This window comes from Mesoplodon bidens, assembly GCF_964165515.1.
Source record: "Mesoplodon bidens genome assembly, chromosome: 8".
Classification (NCBI taxonomy): domain Eukaryota; kingdom Metazoa; phylum Chordata; class Mammalia; order Artiodactyla; family Ziphiidae; genus Mesoplodon; species Mesoplodon bidens.
The window spans coordinates 27,919,165-27,942,925 of record NC_138165.1 but is presented as its reverse complement, the minus strand read 5'-3'; the positions used below and the strand labels follow the sequence as shown (position 1 = coordinate 27,942,925).

General features: G+C 37.3%; 1 protein-coding gene across 1 annotated transcript in view; it reads right to left on the bottom strand.

Moving 5' to 3' along the window:
* TLK1 (tousled like kinase 1) overlaps positions 1 to 23,761 on the bottom strand; it is a 158,125-nt gene that overhangs the window by 58,331 nt on the left and 76,033 nt on the right. Inside the window, exons 4-6 of the mRNA XM_081243224.1 lie at positions 5,237 to 5,312; positions 1,933 to 1,979; positions 360 to 455 (exon numbers count right to left, since the gene is read on the bottom strand). Of these exons, the coding sequence (XP_081099350.1) occupies positions 360 to 455; positions 1,933 to 1,979; positions 5,237 to 5,312 (219 nt within the window). The remainder of the gene's footprint in view (positions 1 to 359; positions 456 to 1,932; positions 1,980 to 5,236; positions 5,313 to 23,761) is intronic.

The window sequence follows — 23,761 nt, the reverse complement described above, 5'->3', positions numbered from 1 at the left end:
GGATCGAACCTGGGCCCCGGCAGTGAAAGTGCCAAGTCCTAACCACTGGACAGCCAGGGAATTCCTGGTCCCATCATTCTTTTATAGAAAAATTACTTCTTTGGGGAACAAATTCCCCCAAATCGAAGAACATGTCTTATAATTAATTCAGGAAATCTTTAACTTACGAATCTTACGTTCAGAAATAAAGTTCTAATAGCATCAAATCATTAAAAAGAATTCAACTCATCTCACAGAATGATTTTTTAAAAGATAAATGCTAATATATGTAAAAGGTCTCAATAAAGACAAATTATAAAAGTTATTCATTCAGTACACATAAACTCTGAGACACAAAGACTACATATATAAAAACTTACAGATGAGGAAGGAGTGGAATGTGAATGTGAATTCTGAGGAGAACGGATTGCAGGAGGTATGCCTCTTACTGGACTTGAGCCATTTCCACCTTGGTACTGAGGGAAAAAGGAAACATCACTATTTGTTAACACATGTTTAGACAAATATTATTTTAGATATGGCACTATGAATTAATTTAAATATATCTCATTATTATTTTTGTGGCAGACTCAAAGACAAATTCCCCCAAAGCAAAGAACAAGTCTTATTTTTCCTTCAAATTTTAGCACAGTTTCCTAATCCCAAGAAACTTTAACATGTTTACATGTAGATGTTAGTGAACATAATCAACTATCTTAAAACAGAGCTGTCAGTCCCAAGATCTATTAAGTATCCAAATGTTCATAGCACTATAAAAGAACTATACAAACTAAGTCCCTTCTTTTTAACAGCACGAAGTCTAATAAAAATCAATCCTTTCTTATATGCATAACATGCATTATAGTGCATGACTTAACTGCATATGAAGAGAAGCCAACCTAATCTGTTCCATAGCTTTCTCAAGTCTCATGCTTCTGAACCAAGAATGGAAGGAGAAAACAATTTGCTGCTAATGGCTTCATCTCAGGGTATAGGTATGAACAGCAGAGATGGAGACTTCCTAGTGTGTTCATTAAACAGCTTCCTGCAACCTAGGAGCTTTGTCTAAATTTCTTACCTATAGTGCCTAGCGTAACACTCAGCACACAGTAGGCATCCAAGACGCTTGAGATTTGTTTATTTGATCCTACCTTTGGCAAAGATTTTTAATGATATTAACACTAAGGGACTGACATCAACTAAAGAGCATTAGGTGTATCTTACAGTCTGCAACAGTTTTATCTTAGACACTGTAAACTCAAGAAAGAGAAACAATGGAGGATAAAAAACATATATATATTTTAAACACAGCCCTTCTCCTAATCACCAAATTCTGCTCTCTCTCAAGGAAATAAAAATATTTTTCAACTGAGTAGATCATGTTTGTTTTAATAATCACATTAATATTTCATAATGAAAACTGGTAGGCAGGAGTGTTTCTGTGTAGAAGAAAGGAAACATTCCAGACTAAGTAAGAATTTAAATTTACCACTGTTTATTATTTTCAGGGACTCTTAGATTCACATCTCTATCATTATTTAATCTCCATCCACAGGGCTCAACTGTTGCTGTGGTACTGACAGCAGAAAGAATTCTAGAGGCTGGGAGACTTAAAGCTACTCTTTGCTCTTCCATTTAGAATCTGCCTTAGCAAGCTACTTTATATCTCTGGCTCTCAGTTTCCTCATCTGTAAAATAGGAATACTAATAACACCTGCTTTGACTATCTCCTGGATATAAGCAAATACAGGAGAAAGTACTTTGAAAATTATGATGTGCCATACCAAAGTAAAAGCAAAGTTTAATATTCCTAGGAAGTCAGGACATCACATAGTACTGAAGTTCTGCTCTAATTAAGTAGATAATCAAAAGTTGACTTTGTGCTTCAAACAAATTATTTCAGCCCACAGCAAAATCATATTAAGAACCGAAGATATTTCTCAATGAACTTACTTCAAAATAGTCGCTAATTTTGTGGCCACGTCCCCCAATACTTTTTCCTAAAATACAGAAGTAAAAAATTTTATAGATTTAAAGTCAGTCATGACTATCTACCACATACTATATCAGAAAGAGAATGTGCCAAACTTAATTTCCCTAATACACACAAAAATAATCTATTTAATAAAAAGAATATATTTTAGTTGGGTAGTGATGGGCATCAAAAGAATATTAAGAGCCCTCAGAGGGTCAGATGCCGACTTCAGAATTCCAAAAATCAAACGATATTTCAATAGATACATGTCAATTTTTTAAAGTCCTGATTATGGGAGAATCAAATAAATAAATCATATTAAAAGATCTCTGCTTTTAAAACTATGCTATTCAGGTTGCTTAATGGCTAATAATTTCATAAAAACATGTCAATTAATTAAAAAAAAGACAAGTGGCAGCTGTATAATTGACAAACCAATTCATACCTGCAAATAATGATAAAAAAGCTTGGTCAACACAAACCATAACAAACTGACAATAACATGCTTTAATATGAATGCTATTTTGTACAATGTCTTGGTTTTCTAAAAAGTATTTCCAAATTAATAGGATTTTTAAAAAAATAAACTAGATTTTAAATATTGTCCTTATATGACCATATTGATAGTGATCCAAATTATTACAGATCACAGTTCTTTAATTAAAAGTTTTGCTCTAAAATGGACTTTTCAAAAAAAAAAAAACGACAAATAACAAAGAAACAAAATGGACTTTTCATTAGTTTTATAAATCTTGAAGTAAGAAGTTGCTAAGAATTATGGCATTTTGCATGGGAGGCATCCATCCTTCACTGGAATTATACTGAATAATTTCTTCAAGCTACAAAAGAAAAACTAATGATAGTATGGAGTCAAAAGCTTTGGATAATATAACCATATACATTTATCAATTCAATACTGACTTATATACATTCATTCACTTATTTTATTCAACAAATATTTCTTGAGTGGTTACTATGTGCCAGGCATTACTGAGATAAACAAACAATACATTTAAAAGTTCAACAACCTCAAATTCCTTCTTGGAACAAGATAGGGGGATATTTTTTTAAAACTAATAAGTAATCAGGACTATAAATACTACCTAGAAATTTTGAACACTAGTTTTGTACAGATTTATTCAGAGGTCAGGGAGCACTATAAAAGTTTTATACCAAAGAACTTCCCTGCTGCCTGTAACAACTTTCCTGCAGATTCTGAAGAGGTGCTATTTTTTAATGAAGACAGAGACATTTTTTGGTTGCCTACCCAGAAACTATTTCCCCAATTTTTTTTCCCTAACTGAATCCAAGTTTTATTCTGTTACCATTCCCTCCCCTACATAGTACATGTAACTTCAGGGGAGGCTGACTACTATCTGGCCTCCGTTCCTAGTTCCTCTTCCTTCCTTTGGATTAGAAACGCAATTTTGTTCAGGTATCATGCCTTCTCCACACAACCTGTACTTCGAAATGGAACTTTACCCCACTTTCATTTTCAGAGATGGGCCTGATTTTTTTTTAATATTTATTTATTTATTTATTTATTTGGTTGAGCTGGGTCTTAGTCACAGCAGGCGGACTCCTTAGTTGTGGCATGCAAACTTTTGCTGTGGCATGCACGTGGGACTTAGTTCCTTGACCAGGGATCGAACCCGGGCCCCCTGCATTGGGAGCATAGAGTCTTAACCACTGCACCCCCAGGGAAGTCCCGAGATGGGCCTGATTTTAAGGGCAATAATACCTCTCTTGGACATAACTGGTTTTGGAATGGACACATGACCCTATTCTGGCCAAGAAGATAACAGGAGAGGTTTGCTATGGACTTAAAGAAGCCTACATCAAAGAAACAGGGAAAAAAGAAAAACACACAGAAAACCAGCCTCTCTCTAAAGCAAATACAAGTGTGGAAGATGAAATGAGGAAATGCAATTAAAACTGGCCACAGTCCTAAAACCATAAGAGAAAAGCAGACAATTCTGTGGATGGCAGACCACAAAGAAAAAGATGTGGCTTCTTAAAGACACAGGTTGGATCAACCAACCCAGAAGTCCCAGGCTATTCTGGGACCTGCTTTTAAAAGTGAGTTTTAAAATCTGAAGTTAAATCTATCATAACTAATATAACTAAATAAATCCAAGCCCACTAACCACAACCTGGGGAAACTACACTAAGATCAAAAAGGACCTCAGGGCAGACTGAAATACAAAGTACCACAAACTTAGAGAAAGGTGCTAGAGTGACTCAACTCCCTCCTTCCACAAAGAGAGCTGCTGCAAATATATTTCTTGATGCCAGTGCCACATGTAAACACTAGTAAGCCATGGGTTCATGGCTCTAGATTTTGTGGCTCCAAAACATGTAATATATGTATAAAATCATCATTACATATGATTTAAGAGCCCAATTTATTGTATTTACTTTTTTTTCTTTCTTTTTTTTTTTTTTTTTTTTTTGTGGTACGCGGGCCTCTCACTGTTGTGGCCTCTCCTGTTGCGGAGCACAGGCTCTGTACGTGCAGACTCAGCGGCCATGGCTCACGGGCCCAGCCACTCCGCGGCATGTGGGATCTTCCCGGACCGGGGCACGAACCCATGTCCCCTGCATCGGCAGGCGGACTCTCAACCACTGCGCCACCAGGGAAGCCCTGTATTTACTTTTGAGAAGTCAAATTAAATGACAATACTATCTTGTCCATTGTAAGAAGTTGTGTAGTCTAATGAAAGTAATTTTCTTATAGTTCATAATACAAAATGTAAGTATGAAAGAAAGGATGAAGAACAGGTATGGAAAGAAAAAGATGGTGCTTTAATGAAGTACTTCAATCATTTTTATATAGTCTTTTTTTTTTTTAATAAAAGGGATGAGTAAGTTTGGGTACTTGTCTCAAAGTAAGATGTAAAGTTCTTATTCAAAAACGAGAAGCCATTTCAATACCATAATTCATATAAAGAGAGAAAACAGAAAGGTGATAAAGGCAATGCTTGTCAGGTTTGGACATGACACTTTTCTTTCTAATTCTCAAATTAAAAAAATAAGGGAAATGTCAAAAACCTAAAAACAGTAACCATAAACAAACTACCTGTGGTACAAAAAGATTCCAATTTCATGTAATTATTATTTCTTACACAAAGTACATTCCTAAACTATTAATGCAGAAATTACATGGTATCTATAGAAATCACAAAAACACACTACTTTAAAAAAATTATTAATTGATTAAAAACCAGAATAATTAATTGTAAATGCCTCTTCGGCTCTGAAGGAAGATTTTGCTTCACTTACCCTGACTACTTTCATTCTGATTTTCTGCTTTTCTCTTTCTTCCTCTGGATGATTCCGATTGTTTCTTCTCTGGTGTCTACAGAAAGCAAGTTAACAGAACTTTAAATTATAGTTTTAACAGACAAAATTTTACAATCACTATAAATGTCATTTTTATTTTCGAGGTAAAAAATTTTGCTCAACAGCGTTCATGCAATGTAAACGTGTAATTACTGACATACAATTTATTTAAAAGATAAAATTTCCTATTGTGTACATTTTTAAAATTTGAAGTGTAGGAGACCTGGTACACATTACCTGAAATTTACATTTACAGAATTTGACTTGAGGTGGATCAGAAATCTGAGAGTAATCAGCCTTTAAAAGATGCCCTTCAAATTCTTAACTGGATAGGGCAAAAAAAAAAAAAGAAAAAACCCCCCACAAAATAACAACAAAACACCGTATGTTTTTCCCGTTAGTTTTCTACTATTCATATATATTCTATAGAAGTAAAATAAACTTGGGCTAGAAAAAAAGAGCAGAACACAACCTTAATATATACAATCCCTACTAAAAAGAACCATTCACCTAAATGCCTAAAAATTATTATCCAACAACAATCAAAGCAAATTCATAGATTATATCCTAAATCAGGTGTCTGCAAACTATAGCCAGATGGCCAAATCTGGCTGGCCACCTGTTTTTGCAGGGCCCATAATCTAAGCATAAATTTTATATTTTTAAATGTTTGAAAAATATAAAACCCAAACAAGAATATTTCGTGATATGAAAATTATAAGAAATTCAAATTTCAGTGTCCATAAATTTGGTTCTATTGGAACAGTCACACTCATTCATTTATGTACTGTCTGTAGTTCCTTTCACATTACAGCAGCAGAGTTGAGTAACTGTAACAGAAACTGCATGACCCATAAAGCCTAAATACCTGGCCCTTTACAACAAAAAGTTTGCAGAGCCCTGTCCTACGTGATGGCTTGTTCTTAAATTACAGGTTTGCTCTTTTAACTGATAGGAAGTGTTTCCATCAGGCTAAAACAACAAGTAATTTTTGTGCAGTCTGACAGAATGCTGTGCTTAGTGAAAAATTAAAACCAAATGTGCACAAGGCAATGGCACAGGGCCCTCAAATTCTAGAAGCTTGGCAAGTATGTCTAGTGCCAGAACAAAGGATATCTGAATGAATGAAACATCAAGGCAACTTAAAATAAATCTCTAAAGGCAATGTAGTCCTCCAACAAGGAAGGGACTTAATCCGTATTTTGATGTCTCTTGTAAGTAGTTCTGTGATTAAATAGTATGAATGACAATATACAACCTAACTCATACTGAGCATCTGTGGTTCCCCAAAGTATTATCTGGGGCATTTTAAGTTCTTTCACTGACATTCTGCCAACAAGATAACAGATTCAGAGAGGTTTAAGTGAATGTTACTAATCTCTGAATTCTTCAAAGACAGAAGTTATACTTTCTCCCCACCTCCTCCTCCCACCTCCATACCTAGCATGATAAATAACAAATATTAAATAACTTACTCAAGGTAACCAGAATTCAAATCAAATTCAATTCTGTGTATTTCCAAGGCCTAAATGCTTTTTTCCCCTTCTATGTGTCATGATTATATATCCTACATCAAGAAGTAACTGAATGAATCAACCATACAAAAATACTTCAAATTTTCATTAAGTTCATAAATAAAATTCATTATGTCCAATAAACTGCCTATATGTTTTCGCATCGTAAACCAGAGATCTTAAAGAAATCCACTCTAACTAGCAATCTACTCAGGAGACAGACTGACATATCAGCAATTTAAGGTAAACAGTTCATTAGTTTAGTTTCATACTCAAAATTACCAAACTCAGACTTAAGTGGTAACCAATCTGTTATTCTCCTTGGAATAAAAGTATCACCAAATTAAAAATTCTAAGTTAACAGTCTTATAAAGAATCCTATAATCTATCTTAAAACAAAGGAGGGGACTTCCCTGGTGGAGCACTGGTTAGGAATCCACCTGCCAATGCAGGGGACACGGGTTCGGTCCCTGGTCCGTGAAGACCCCACATGCTGTGGAGCAACTAAGCCCGTGCACAACTACTGAGCCTGTGCTCTAGAGCTCGCAAGCCACAACTACTGAAGCCCGCGTGCCCTAGAGCCCGCATGCCACCAACTACCGAGGTTGCGCACCTAGAGCCTGTGCTCCACAACAAGAGAAGACCACTGAAATGAGAAGCCCGGGCACCGCAATGAGGAGTAGCCCCCACTTGCTGCAACTAGAGAAAGCCCATGAGCAGCAACAAAGACCCAACGCAACCAAAAATAAATAACATTTTTAAAAAAAATTTTTAAAAATAAAACAAAGGAGAACTCCCAAATAATAATTTATTCATATCCTTCCCAAATTAATCTATATAAAAATATAATTTAAGGTCAAGGAAATATGGTTTTTCAGAACAGTTTTAATGGTATACTAATTTTTAAGCATGGCACAATCCTTTTGGATTTCCATCTTAAATCCTGACTAGCTTCTTTGAATAAGCAAAACAAAAAAACAAACAGAATAATAAAATTCTGAAAGCTATATTGGAAACAACATTTTCTATCTAGAAAACTAAAGAATATATAATGTTGTAAATGGTTCCATACCATTTTCTAAAGTATATTCCAAGGAACACTGGATCAGGGATAGATTGAGAGGCTACATTTTAAAACGGAAGGTATAGTAGGGTGGTTCAACTGGGGGTGAATAAAGTTAGATTTATTTAGCACAAAGCTTCTAAGAACCATTAGAATACTAGCATTCACTGGCTATCTCCAAAAGGGGGATGGGATGCAAAGATACAGTATATGTGGCAATTCTCAAACTTATTTGGGATAATGTTCATTAAATACTTTACTGGATATAGACTTCAAGATATTTAAGGTCTTTTTTATTTTCATTTTTTTAAGACATATACGGTAACTTAGTAAAAACTTTTTCTCCAAGGCAAAATTTCCCTAAATTTAAAATTTTCTGGAATGGGGAAGTGAGACAGTCTTTTGGGGGAAATGTCATTTTGTTTAGAACAAACTAACAAACCCCCCAAATGCATAATGATTATAGTGAAGAAAAAAAGGCAACAGGCTTCCCTCTTTTAAACCAGACAAGAATTTGAGGAAGGAAGATGAAGAGAAAAAGGAAGATGAAGGAAAAAAAGGATGACAGGACTAAAATTAATTTTAAGACTGTAATCTAACACTAATGCGAGTAAGAAGTTGGAAATACCTAATAAAAAACTGAAAAGTTGAACAAAGCAAAAGATGAGAAAGGGAAACCTAGATATACCTGATTTGCCTATAAAGTAAATGTAGGCATTATAAACACACCATTTTGCCTTCCCATGAACTTTAATCTTTTTACACCCACATCCTAGTATGACTACCTCGTGCTGACCTTTGACTTCATTCTCATCTCATAGATTATTTTAGGGCTGTTCTGTCAGCCTCAATGGACCATAATTTCCTCAGAAGAAAGTACCATGAGTCTCTGAAAAAACACAGACTAAAAATCAGCCTCAATGGACCATAATTTCCTCAGAAGAAAGTACCATGAGTCTCTGAAAAAACACAGACTAAGAATCCAACTCTGGGCCCACTGTTTACTATAACTTTCAGTATGTTACTTAATCCAAGACTCAATTTTCTCATCAATTTTAAAGGTGATAATATGGTCTAAAAGGATTGTGGGGATTAAATGAGAAATATACCAGAAACATAAGTAGTATAGCATCTAGAACAGTGTATAGTCTATATCAGTAAGCTATTCTTATCTGAATGGCTATCCTTCTATTACTCCAAATAATCTGTGCACTTTTATGTTTCAAAACTTCAATCACGTGTCACTTGTTAAATAATTAGCAGCTTCTGCCCTAATAGTTTACAAATAACTTGTAGGGTTTGCAAAATAAGCAATATTTCAACTCTGATCTCAACAATAAGCCACAGAACTTATAGGCTAGGCCCCAAGTATTACATCACTAACCCTAAGACAAATGTACTTTAAACAGTTTTTTTGGTTTTGAATTTAAATAATCTGAGCAACACCTATATTAAACAAAACAAAAACTCTCAATGAAGCCTAATGCTGCCTATTCTCCTAAGACATCCTTTGTGTATGGACTTATTTGGGGATTTAAAAGCTTGAGGATTTAGGGTAGGCAGAAACTCATCAAATATTTAACCTCTAAAATGGCTCATCACTGAGAAGAAAAAGTTCAGAATCCTATCTGCGACTTTCAAATTGTACTCCAGAGACACCTTAGGGGAGAGAAGGTTGTGTCTCCAAAGTTACTAAAGGGAAGGAAGGAGCAGGTGGCTGAGCTAAGGATCTAGCCACCAGAGACACATCCTATCCCACCTCTACCCTATCCCTGGGAACACAGCATGTCTTATTTTAATATTGAGATTCTATATCAGATTTCTTCAAAGAAAGAGCTCGATGGCTTCAAAAATGTTTGAAAAACCACTGATCCTGACCAATCGATTTCCTAGAAAATCTAAGGGACATCAACCAGGCCACTATTGTATTTCTGTAAAGTGTAAAACTTGGACATACTGAGCACTTTATACACAACATTTTCAAGCTTGTTACTGCTCTCACTAATGCTGTCACTCTTTCCTCTGTTCTTTCTCAATTATTGCACTATAATTGACCACAATAGGGAAGGATTATTATGGAAGGCAAAATAATATGACTTGGCTTTAAAGTAAAGATGGAAAGACTACAGTATTATAAAAAGTTAAAGAATTCCGACATACAGTGGAACAGTGGTTAGGAGAAAATGACGGAAGAAGAAATTGGTATTCTTTAAATCAATTCAGCTTTATAAAAGCTAGTTTGTAATCATACCAAAACCTGAATGATTACTCTGATATTTAAATGTTCCAAGATATTAGTGTGAATTTATATAGCATTTTCCAGAGTTGGAAGGAAGTTCAAAAAACAAAGACAGGGCTTCCCTGGTGGCGCAGTGGTTAAGAGCCCGCCTGCGGATGCAGGGGACACGGGTTCGTGCCCCGGTCCAGGAAGATCCCACGTGCCGCGGAGCGGCTGGGCCCGTGAGCCATGGCCGCTGAGCCTGTGCGTCCGGAGCCTGTGCTCCGCAACAGGAGAGGCCACAACAGTGAGAGGGCCGCGTACAGCAAAAAAAAAAAAAAAAAAAAAAGACAAATCTAAAGGACTCAAGAGGTGATAGTGATATACCTAATGTTCCAATTTCATTTGGAATTTAAGTCAGTGATTATTAAACAAGGTTTTCATATCTAATCATATGGCCTGTTGCTTTATCTTACAATAAAAATAAATCTGCCTTTCATCAATGTAAATAAGACCAAATATAAGGAAATAAGAACCTTAATGCTGTCACAGAATGAGGGAGAGAAAGCAATATGGATTGCTCCATGAAAACAGATAACCACCTCTACAAGCCTCCAACTAGAGATAGTTTAAATTACTGGCATAAATGCATTATAGAAAATTGTAACAGTATGTGAAAAGATATTATAACATCAACAAAAGAGGAGTGGATATTAAAATCCATTCTTCACCTCTACCTTAGGTAGAGTCCATCAGCCCCAACTGAACAGAACAAAAAGGAAAGTGAGATAGCATCACCTGTAACAAAATTACTACAGTTAAGAGACACCGATATATTTAATTTCTTTCTGTTAAAGGAGAAAATACTTTAAAGTAGAAAGAAAAGTTACACTAATATTAAATAATATGGGTAACAAAATATTCAATCTTCAAACTGGTCAGAATGAATTTTTTTCTGATTGACTCATTTAGCTAAAGACTGGTTTGAAAAATAATACTCATTGGCTATTTCAATGATTCATATAGTTACTCAGGTCTCAAATTCAAGGTCACTATACTTTGAACAAATGGCACATAAACCTTTTTGCCCGCAGCTGGTAATAACCATGTTTTGTTCACATTTCTAGGCAAAACTTAAAATGTGGGAGAAATCTTTGTTATTTTAATGGCACATAACAAAACACCACTGAACTAAAAAGGGAAATCTGGAGCCTTATAAAAATAATCAATGTAAAATAGATGTTCTAGTCAAGAGTATCAAAGATACAAGATACTATTTCTTCCAACATTTTGCTATAAAAATTAGGTTAGAATAATGCACTATAAGAAAACTGAAATTCTGTAGTGAAAACTTCCTTGCTGCTTTGTATCCAATTTACATTTAGATAAAACGCATCATAAAATATGTATATCCTAATTCCAGGATGATTTTGAGCTGGCATGACCTGAAATTCAGTCTTTCTCTGCCCAAGAGTCAAACTTTAATACCAATTATTATCTGTAAATGTTTGCTTGAATCTTTGACACCTAAAAGATCTATTATTTTGCTGATTTCAATATAAAAAGCATAAAAAGTTCACGTACGCAACATTTTGGGATCCTGTCACCAAATAAAAGCACTTCTTTGCTGTTCAAAGTAAACCCAATCAACATATCAGCAATTTTGAGTGTAGCCTATTTTCCCCTGTATTGCCTTTATCATTTAATAATACGTAATATCAAAGATGGTAGAGAGCCAAAGAGACGAAATTAGGTAACCCTCAACTAAAATGCACGTTGCCTTACTGGTAGCTAAAAGTGTGCCAACTCACAACATTTTTAAAAGCCTGAAGGATTTTTACTCCCTCCACAAACATACAGCATCCATAACCACATCAATAACTAAAAGAAATATAATACTTAATCTTATTTTCAAATTTTAAAAACTACCTTACTCGCCATCTTCACAGTTATACTTATTAGGTTCCTGTAACCTGGACCAATTTTAATTTACACTCACATATGCTTAAAGGAGCATACTAAATCTTCGATATTGATAAAGCGCAGTTTTGTTTGCCATTTTCTTATCGTTTACATAGCATAACTATTTCTTTGCATTTTCCCTTCTCTGGCTTCCCCTTTGACTTAAGGCTTTATCTGTTAAATAGTATAAACCATAAAATTAGAATAAAGCTGGACTTCCTCCTCTGTTCATATGATCCGACAAGCAGTTTTCAAATCATACAATTAGAATAAAACAGCTATAGAGAGCAAATGCTGTGGTGGGTGGGGGGAAGCAAATTGTCAAGACAACTTAGTCTGGAATTGTTGGCATTCTGAATAAAACCTGTAATAGTAAAATTGAGAATGTGATTACACAGCTTTTCTCCCACTGTGACACGCATGATGAAGTAACATAAGCTGTATAGTATCCCTATAGACACTAGCTGAACATGAATCCCTAGATCCTTATACAATTATGTCTTTGGAATAGACACTCTTAAGTGTAAATGCTGTGCCAGAGAACATGCACATTTAAAAATTTAAAGATATTTCCAGGGCTTCCCTGGTGGCTCAGTGGTTGAGAGTTCGTCTGCCAATGCAGGGGATACAGGTTCGTGCCCCGGTCCAGGAAGATCCCACATGCCGCGGAGCGGCTGGGCCCGTGAGCCATGGCTGCTGAGCCTGCGTGTCCGGAGCCTGTGCTCCACAACGGGAGAGGCCACGGTAGTGAGAGGCCCGCGTACTGCTATCAAAGGTGATATTAAATCTTTACTCACACTAAAACTGTATGAGGGGCTTCCCTGGTGGCACAGTGGTTAAGAATCCGCCTGCCACTACAGGGGACACGGGTTGGAGCCCTGGTCCAGGAAGATCCCACATGCCACGGAGCAACTAAGCCCATGCGCCACAACTACTGAGCCTGCGCTCTAGAGCCCGCGTGCTGCAACTACTGAAGCCCGTGCGCCTAGAGCCCATGCTCCGCAACAAGAGAAGCCACCGCAGTGAGAAGCCCGCGCACCACAAGGAAGAGTAGCCCCTGCTAACCCCAACTAGAGAAAAGCCCGCGCACAGCAACAAAGACCCAATGCAGCCAAAAATAAAATAAATAAATAAATAAAAACCACCATTCACTTTATAGCAGTATACCATATATACTCAATAAATATCTGTTAATCAATAAATATTATTTAAAAAAAAAACTGTATGAGAATGCCCCAAAATCCTTTAAGATGTTTACCTGATGTGGTTTTTTTTTTTAAAGTGGGAGTTCATTGTTACAGTTTTCTCTATAGCAATACTGCATTATAACCAGAAAAGGGGTTGATTTTATTTTTTAAAGGAAATTGTTCTATCATTTATCTATTAGCACTGATTCTCAATGTTGACTATACTTCATAATCACAAAGTTGTTATTTAAAGCTCATGCTGGCATCCCCATTCCAAATTTAAACATCTCTGGAGGGAGACCAAAGGAATCCATATTTTTTAAAAGCTCCAAAAGTAATGCTGATATATCATCAGGATTAGCAATACAGCCAATCTAATATATAATAATATAGCATGTATTTCCTGCACATTCCACTTTAGAGAATCCCTAAAATTAGTTAAGTTATTCTATATATAACCTTCCATTAAGAACTGCAGACCAAAATTGTGACATATAACAGAAAATTCATTAGGATAGGAGAAGTCCAGTGCATTGTCATGGTTACTCAGTTATTTTAGAAAATGAGAATTAATCTTAAAGAAAATTAGTAAAATACTCACTATGTTCTGCTGATATAAAAATACACCTAATATTTTTAAAACTCTACTATAGTACAAGCATACCTCATTTTATTGAGCTTTGCTTTATTGTGCTTCATAGATACTGCATTCTTTTACAAACTGAAGGTCTGTGGCAACCCTGATCTAGCAAGTCTTTTGGCACCATTTTTCCAGTAGCATTTGTTTACTTCCTCTCTCTGTATCACATTTTAGTGATTCTTGCAATATTTCAAACTTCTTCGTTATTATATTTATTATGGTGATCTGTGATCCATGATCTTTGATGTTACTATTGTAATTGTGTTGCAGCACCACAAACTATGACCATATGACAATAATGACCATATGACATAATCAATAAATGTTGTGTGTGTTCTGACTGCTCCACTGACCAGCCATTCTCGCCCTCTCCTCGGGCCTCCCTATTCCCTGAGATACCACAATATTGAAATTAGGCCAACTAAAACTCTACAATGGCCTCTAAGAGTTCAAGTGAAAGGAAGAGTTGCACATCTCTCACTTTTAATCAACAGCTAGAAATGATTAAGCCTAGTGAGGAAGGCATGCTGAAAGCTGAGACAGGCCGAAAGTTAGGCCTCCTGAGCCAAACAGCCAAGTTGTGAATACAAAGGAAAAGTTCTTGAAGGAAATTAAAAGTACTACTACAGTGAACATACAAATTATAAAAAAGTGAAACACCATTATTGGGGATGTGGAGAAAGTGTGAGTGGTCTGGATAGAAGATAAAACCAGCCACAACATCCCCTTAAGCCAAAGACTAATTCAGAGTAATTCTATGAAGGCTGAAGAGAGGTGAGGAAGCATAGAAGAAAAGTGTGAAGAAGCAGAGGTTGGCTCACGAGGTTTAAGGAAAGAAGCCATCTCCTTAACATGAACGTACAAGGTGAAGCAGCAAGTGCTGATGTAGAAGCTGCAATGAGTTATCCAGGAGATCTAGCTGAGATAATTACTGAAGGTGGCTACACTAAACAACAGGTTTTCAATGTAGATAAAACAACCTTCTCTTGGAAGAAGATGGCACCTAGGACTTTCATAGCTAGAGAAGTCAATGCCTGGCTTCAGTGCTTCAAAGGATAGGTCGACTCACTTGTTAGGGGCTTACGCAGTTGGTGAGTTGAAGCTGAAGCCAATGTTCATCTACTATTCTGAAAATCCTAGGGCCCTTAAGAATTATCTTAAATCTACTCTGCCTGTGATCTATAAATGGACAACAAAACCTGGATGACACATCTGTTTACAACATAGTTTATTGAATATTTTAAGGCTACTGTTGAGTTACTGCTCAGAAAACAAAGATTCCTTTCAAAATATTACTGGTCATTGACAATGCACCTGGTCACCCAAGAGCTCTGATGGAGATGTACAAGATTAATGTTGTTTTCATGCCTGCTAACACAACATCCATTCTACAGCCCATAGGTCAAGGAGTAATTCTGACTTAAAAGTTTTATTATTTAAGAAATACATTTCGTAAGGCTATAGCTGCCATGGTAATTCCTTTGATAGATCTGGGCAAAGTAAACTGAAAACCTGGAAAGGATTCACCATTTTAGATGCCATTAAGAACATCTGTGATCCATGGGAAGAGGTCAAAATATCAATATTAACAGGAATGCGGAAGAAGTCAATTCCAACCCTCATGGACAACTTTGAGGGGTTCAAGACTTTAGTGGAGGAAGTAACTGCAGGTGTGGTGGAAATAGCAAGAAAACTAAAATTAGAAATGGAGCCTGAAGATGTGACTGAATTGGGGCAATCTCATGATAAAACTTTAATGGATGAGTTGCTTCTTATGGATGAGCCAAGAAGGTGGTTTCTTGAGATGGAATCTACTCCTGGTGAAGATGCTGTGAAGACTGTCGAAATGACAACAAAGGATTTAGAATATTACATAAACTTAGTTTATAAAACAGCAGCAGGGACTGAGAGGACTGACTCCACTTTTGAAGGAAGTTCTACCATGGGGAAATGCTACCAAACAGCGTTGCTGCTACAGAGAAGTTGTTGATGAAAGGAAGAGTCAGTGTGCAAACATCACTGTTGTTTTATTTTTAAAACGGCCACAGCCTCCCTAACCTTCAGCAACCACCACCCTGATCAGTCAGCAGCCATCAACACTGAAGTAAGACCCTCCACCAGCAAAAAGAAAACAACTTGGGGCTTCCCTGGTGGCGCAGTGATTGAGAGTCCACCTGCTGATGCAGGGGACGGGGGTTCGTGCCCTGGTCCGGGAGGATCCCACGTGCCACGGAGCGGCTGGGCCCGTGAGCCATGGCCACTGGGCCTGCGCGTCCGGAGCCTGCGCTCCGCAATGGGAGAGGCCAAAACAGTGAGAGGCCCACGTACCGCAAAAAAAAAAAAAAAAAAAAAAAAAAAAAAAAAGAAAACAACTTGCTGAAGGCTCAGAAGATGGTTAGCATTTTTTTCAGCAATATAATATTTTTAAATTAAAGCAAGTACATTGTTTTTTCAGATATAATGCTACTGCACACTTACAGTATAGTGTAAACATAATGTTTATATGCACTGTGAAACCAAAAAATTCATGTGACTTGCTTTATTTCGATATTCGCTTTATAATGGTGGTATGGAACTAAACCTGCAATATCTCTAAGGTACACCTGTATAAGATACTGAAACAAAATTGCTCAGTAATGTCAACTTGTGCTGAATGTACTTAAGTCTAAAAGCATATTTATCAGGAAAAAAATCTGTGAAGTGCTGCCAGTCCAGGCATATCTTGGATTGGCAAATTTTATAAATCATCTTAAATCTAAATATTTCCAAAAAAGAATACCACTTTTTTCAAAAGACTAACTAGGGTCATTTATCTAACTAATAAGTTAGATACTACATTAGTTATACAGAAAGAATATAGAACATCACTTTGAAATAAGACAGACACTTTAAAATTAAAACTTTGACTATTAACTTACTATCTGTGGGCAAATTAACCTCTCTGGGCTTCTGTTTTCATACGCAGAGATGTGAAACTTATAGAGCTGTAATCTAGCTCCACAGGTAACATGCTACAACTTTATTTTCCTTCCTTCATTAATGGGGTGGTTCCCAACCAGAGGAGATCTGCCTCTACCCCCTGAGGATATACGGCAATATCTGGAGACATTTTTGGTCGCCACAACTTAGGGGTGGGGGGATGGGCTACAGATATCTAATGCATCATGTAGAGATGCTGCTAAGCATCCTACATTACACATGACAGCTCCCTCCCCACCCCGAGAACTATCTGGCCCCAGATGTCAATAATGTTAAGATTGTGAAAGCTTGCTTTGATGAATACATAAGAATCACATGTAGCTGACAGAAAAACTGCCTTATATTATACTACAACTAAGTACATTATTAAATTTATTTATTCAACAAATATTTACTGAGCATCTACTACGGTTAAGTGCTATACCAGGGTCCACTTTAAAGTATATCTTCATTCTTAAAATGACATAGCATGTTCCTCTTCGAATCTTGTTTACAACACTCAGCTTAGAACTTTCTTGCTCTAAAAACCACCCACCCACACTAAATGTACTTTTAAAAAGGGAAACATTTAACAGCTGTTTGTTTGCTTTCTAAATAAATGGCCTACAGAAACAATATTTCAAGATTTATTTATCTATAAGAAATCAAAATTTATCTAGACAGAGTATTATCAGAGTTTCCAAGAAGGGAGCCTAAGTGCTTTTATTTTGAAAAGGTGATTCTGACACACATAGTCCTCCACCTTTATGGAAAGAGGGGCACAGAGTCAGCCAGTATCAGGCCATTTGATTTACAGTATTTTTCCTTCCAGGAGACTAAGGATGTATATATTCAACCAGGATAGACCTACTTCCCTTGCTGTGAACTCTGTCATATAACACATTTTAGAGTTAGACTCTCCATAACTCTAGCTGAATATACTTCCTGTAAGAGCTCGACCTTTAGGGACTTCCTCCGCCCTTCACTGCAGAGGGCTTGGGTTCGATCAACAACAACAAAAAAAAGAGTGTGTCCTTTAATGTTTAGTGGCAGAATTAAAGTTTTCTCTTTTTAAATAAAATGAAAATTTACAACGTAATTCCAGGTATTTCACAGGAACTATAGTTTCTAAGTTTGATTATTAGTCTTAACAGAGAGAGAAAAAAACAAACTTATTTCCTTACTGAGAAAATGTCTTTATTGCTGTTACAAAATCTTACTAACCTCACCTAATAATACAGTAAGAAGAAGTCAGTGAGAAAATACTGCCAAAGTGAAGATAAGTAAAGGAGAAGACAGAGGAACCAATCAAACAGAACACCACAAAGGGCACTTATCAGGCTAAAACATTTCAGAAAATAATGTAGGTTACAGGACACAAAGAATATTTCTTAAAATTGATGAGGGCAGTAAACTAGGTATCTAACAATCTTTAGAAGCTGAACAGATTTAAACAGAATAAAGTCAAAAACAAGGTAATTCATTTAGGGGGAAATAGGCATAAAAATATTAACTTTCAGCGACACTTAACTATACATCACTAAATTCATTTTGCAAGTTTTCTTTCTTATTAGGTGCTCAGACTAAGACATTAAAGAAAAGATTTGTCCAGGTTATAAGACATATATACATATACATATTTTTTACATATATATAAATATATATATTTTTTACATATATATATATAAAACTTAAATGAATTTAAAAAATCCATCTAAAATCTGAAATTTTAGGCTGGTATTATCTCTATTTTCAAATAAAATCATAACTTCCAATCAATCTAAGGTAACTAACTGTTCCTTGAGGAAACATTTCAGCTAAACACTATTTAGAAGGCAAAAAGGAAATATAAAAAAGTAGAGATGGGGATGTATATAAAAACAAGGTGAAAACTGGAAATGCTCATTTCTTAATCCAGCCAATTCACTAATATCAGAGACATCCCATTTAATCAATGATATATGTCTATATATAATTTTAAATATCAAAAAAGGAGATTTTTTAAAATTAAAAAACTATTGAAGAACTATATAAATAATATGAGTTGTTCTAAAAATGAAAATAATGTCCCCCCCAAAGCTAGGTCTAAGGTTTTAGTTCTAATTCCCTAGTATTCTTAATTTCCACTTCCTCCAAAATATGAAAATAAGAACTCACACATAATGTGGCCTTTAAAAATTATTTTTTAAAAAGAACAAAACAAAGCATTAATGCTTCCAAGTGTCTTCAACTCCATAACTTCAATTCAAATAAGGAGGGGAAAAATCTGACTTAAATACCAAGACTACTTTTCGAAACTAAATTCAAATGAGAAAGTTAATTAGATCTTCTTTCATAAAATGGCCTTCATTAATCAACGTTACAGGTAAATTAAGACAATCAAGGCACTGTATCTATATTATATTCCTCTTTCATTACAATCATTACAATTCTGAAAGTGCATCTAAGTTTAAATGTCTAGATGCAACAACTGTCCCAGCTTCTGTATATCTATAAATTAAAATCCTTAATCTTAAATAGCTCAAAAATCCCCAAATGCACTTGGATCAAAAATAAACAGTAGGGACTTCTCTGATGGCACAGTGGTTAAGAATCCGCCTGCCAATGCAGGGAACATGGGTTCAAGCCCTGGTCCGGGAAGATCCCACATGCTGCAGAGCAACAAAGCCCATGCGGCACAACTACTGAGCCTGTGCGCCACAAATACTGAGCCCATGCACCACAACTACTGAAGCCTGCACATCCTACAGCCCATGCTCCGCAACAAGAGAAGTCACCGCACTGAGTAGCCTGTGGACCGCGACAAAGAGTAGTCCCCGCTTGCTGCAACTGGAGAAAGCCCTCACGCAGCAACAAAGATCCAATGAAGCCAAAAATAAAATATAAATAAATAAATTTAAAAAATAAAAATAAACAGTAATTCAATGCCAGTGGACAGAGGGCTAAAGAATTGACAATTACCCAGAAGGAAGTGAGAAATAAACTTTAGTTCTAGAAAAAGATAGTATATATTTTAAATTGTTCAACTCTGATTCAGATTTATATAGAAGTAGTATAAAAGATAAATATTCAAAATTAAATTGAGACAAAAATAAAATAAATTGACGTGTGTCTGCTGTACAAACATCATTATGTAGTTATTGTACATACATGTAACAATAGGCTTAAAAATATACTTCAATGAGATTTATATTCAGTCTTTTTAAAAATTTTTTATTTATTTTTATTTATTTATTTTTGGCTCTGTTGGGTTTTCATTGCTGTGTACGGGCTTTCAGTTGCGGTGAGCGGGGGCTACTCTTGGTTGCGGTGCGCGGGCTTCTCATTGCGGTGGCTTCTCTTGTTGCGGAGCACGGGCTCTAGGCATGAGGGCTTCAGTAGTTGTGGCTTGCGGGCTCTAGAGTGCAGGCTCAGTAGTTGTGGTGCACGGGCTTAGTTGCTCCGTGGCATGTGGGATCTTCCCAGACCGGGGCTTGAACCCATGTCCCCTGCACTGGCAGGCAGATTCTCAACCACTGCACCACCAGGGAAGACCTATATTCAGTTTTATATTCATTCACAAATAACGAACCACAGTAAGAAATAAAACAGAAAAATATATTCTAGGACATCCAAAAGAAAAGGTAGGGAGGAGGTATGGTTATGGTATTAATATTATAAATTATTAATTCCAAATGAGCTACAAGATAATTTATCTCAGTATCTTGAGGTAAGGTACAGTGGGGACAGCAACTGTACAGAATTTAGAGAAAGTGAAGATGATCTTCGTGTTTAGAAAGGGAAGGGTCCTGCAAGGCGAATGGCAAATGGGTGGATCCAGGCAGGTTCTGAAACTTGGAAAACATTGATGAAAGGAAATATGGGCTCCCTCTCTCATCCTCACAAAATAATCTGAACTTTCAGCCAGTAGATAAGGCGCACAGACCATGTCTCTAACTCCTTCAGGCATTCTAAAACATTTAAATGAGTGACCCCTCTCCCCTGTAAACTACTTCCTTGTCTCTCCCATAAATTGTTTATCATTCTCCTCACACCCCCAACCTACTCATGATTCTTCCTTCAGTTGATAACCTCTATTTTCACTGTGAAGAAAGAGAAAGGTTATTAGGTATGGAAATTCATCTATCAGAGGAAAGGATGTTCCTAGTCAGTCCTGCCCACAACTAACCCTGTCCTCCCAGAGTCTGGAACTCACCATTCATACCACCTCCAGGAAAAGTTTAGTTTAGGACCTCCCTGGTGGCACAGTGGTTAAGAATCCACCTGCCAATGCAGGGGACACGGGTTCGATCCCTGGTCGGGAAAGATCCCACATGCCGCGAAGCAACTAAGCCCGTTCACCGCAACTACTGAGCCTGCGAGCCACAACTACTGAAGTGTGTGCTCCAAAACAAGAGAAGCCACCGCAATGAGAAGCCCACGCACCGCAAAGAAGAGTAGCCCCCACTCACCGCAACTAGAGATAGCCCACGCGCAGCAACGAAGACCCAACGCAGCCAAAAAAAAAAGTTTAGTTTAGTTTCTCCTCTCTCTTCAGCACTTTGCTTGTCCTTGTCCCATCACAGGTCTGCTATAACCCTTTCCCTAGCACATAACAGGTCAAGTCTGTTAGACTCTGGATACTGCCTCCTTTTCTTCACAGTCAAGGTTCTTCCAAGAGTAGTCAATATATGCTCACTTTCCAAGTGCTCCTTAATTAACGAATATCTGGCATCTTGCTCCCATTAGTCTACTAAAAGTAAGCCTAAGTGACAAACTCTTAGTCACTTTTTAGTCATTATCTTAACTGACTTCCATAACATTTAATTCTACTCATTATTCTCCTCCTCTTCTTTCTCCTCTTTTATCCACCTCCTTACCTCCTACTACTCTTTCTCCAGAACACCCGTCTCGCCTGCTCACATTTCCTAGCATTACACACACTATCAGGATGAGTTCATCTGCAAAAGCAGTTTTTAAACTTCTGGGTCTCAAAACCCATCTACAAACTCTTAAAAACTGTTGAGTTCCCCGAAGAGCCTTTGTTATGTGGGATATAACTACTGTTATTTACCATTTTGGGATTTAAAACTAAAAAAATTTTAGAACACCAGAATACACAATCCATAAATCATCAGAATAATGATATCATCACATGTCTTACAGCCTTTGGAAACTTCTGCTGTAAATTCATGGAGAAATGAAAGTTAAAAAGCCAAATACGGGGCTTCCCTGGTGGCGCAGTGGTTGGGAGTCTGCCTGCCGATGCAGGGGACACGGGTTTGTGCCCCGGTCCGGGAAGATCCCACATGCCGTGGAGCGGCTGGGCCCGTGAGCCATGGCCGCTGAGCCTGCGCGTCCGGAGCCTGTGCTCCGCAGCGGGAGAGGCCACAACAGTGGGAGGCCCGCGTACAGAAAAAAAAAAAAAAAGCCAAATATGTCTTAGCACTGTTTGTATGCCAAAAACCACTCAGTCTTCATCTTTAGCCTGACCTCCTTCCTGAGCTCCAGACAGCTCCTCTGCCTTGGTCATTTCATAGGTATTCAAACTCAGTGCTGTCCAGAATTTAATTCATTACCTTCTATGCTAACCTATTCATCTTCTTTCTGTGTTGTCTATCTCACTCAAAAACACTACGATTCACCTAAAGCTACCTACCTTTAAATAATCCTAGGCTCCTCCCTTTCCTTCTTTACCTCATTCAGTGATCAAACCCTACTGCTTCTACTTTTAAAATCTAGTGGTATCTGAGAGCTTGTCAGAAATGCAAACACTCGCTCCAGACCTGTAATTCACTTGCGTATTAAAGTTTGAGAAGCATGGGCCTGGGTGCTGATAGCATCAATAGTTACAAAATCCAAAGAAGGTAGAGCCCAAAAGGCAAACTTGAGAACACATTAGAACCCCCACTTGAAGTGTTTCTTCCTGTTAAACCTTGGAGTTTTGTAAAGGCAGCAGCATTCCTTAACTAAATGGTCTTCCCAACTTAGGTTTCACCTCCCTCCCATCCTGTCCTATACATTGCCCCCTGAGGGAGCTTTCTTCATCTCTACTTGTTTTGTTTCCTCTCCTTTCATCTACTAGAAAGAAGTCCAAATTCCTTACTATGAAAGACAAGAGCATTCAAACCCTAACCCCTGCCTATGTTCCACCATTCTTGCGTATCTTCTCTATACCAGAAGTTTACAAACCAGATCAATCACCCAGGCAGTTTGGTTTTTTCTCTTTTAAGCTCCTCAAGTGAGCTAAAAGGCAGTTACGATTGAGAACCACTGCCTTACGTCTTGAACAAAACTATGTGCCATACTTCCATGGAAAAGCAAAAGCACATCCTAGTGCCTCTGCCTGCTTTCTTCTCATACTTTGCCCTTGTCCTCTGGGATGAATCCATAGGCTTTCTTAACAACTTAACTATCATCTGTTCTATTTTTTTTTAAGATAAAGAGACTAGTTTTTTTAATTAATTAATTAACTTATTTATTTATTTTGGCTGTGTTGGGTCTTTGTTGCCGTGCACGGGCTTTCTCTAGTTGCGGCAAGCAGGGGCTACTCTTCGTTGCAGTATGCGTGCTTCTCATTGCAGTGCCTTCCCTTGTTGCGGAGCATGGGCTCTAGGTGCACTGGCTTCAGTAGTTGTGACGTGTGGGCTCACTAGTCGCAGCACGCAGGCTCTAGGGTGTGTGAGCTTCAGTAGTTGTGGTGCGCGGGCTCTAGAGAGCAGGCTCAGTACTTGTGGCGCACGGGTTTAGTTACTCTGTGGCATGTGGGATCTTCCCGGACCAGGGTTCAAACCCGTGTCCCCTGCATTGGCAGGTGGATTCTTAACCACTGCACCACCCGGTAAGTCCCTATCATCTGTTCTTTGAGGGAAGACCTCTCTTTCTCTTCCTTCCCTACCTCTCGCCTGCAGTCAGATGGAATTAGGGGTTTCTTGCTCTTTGCT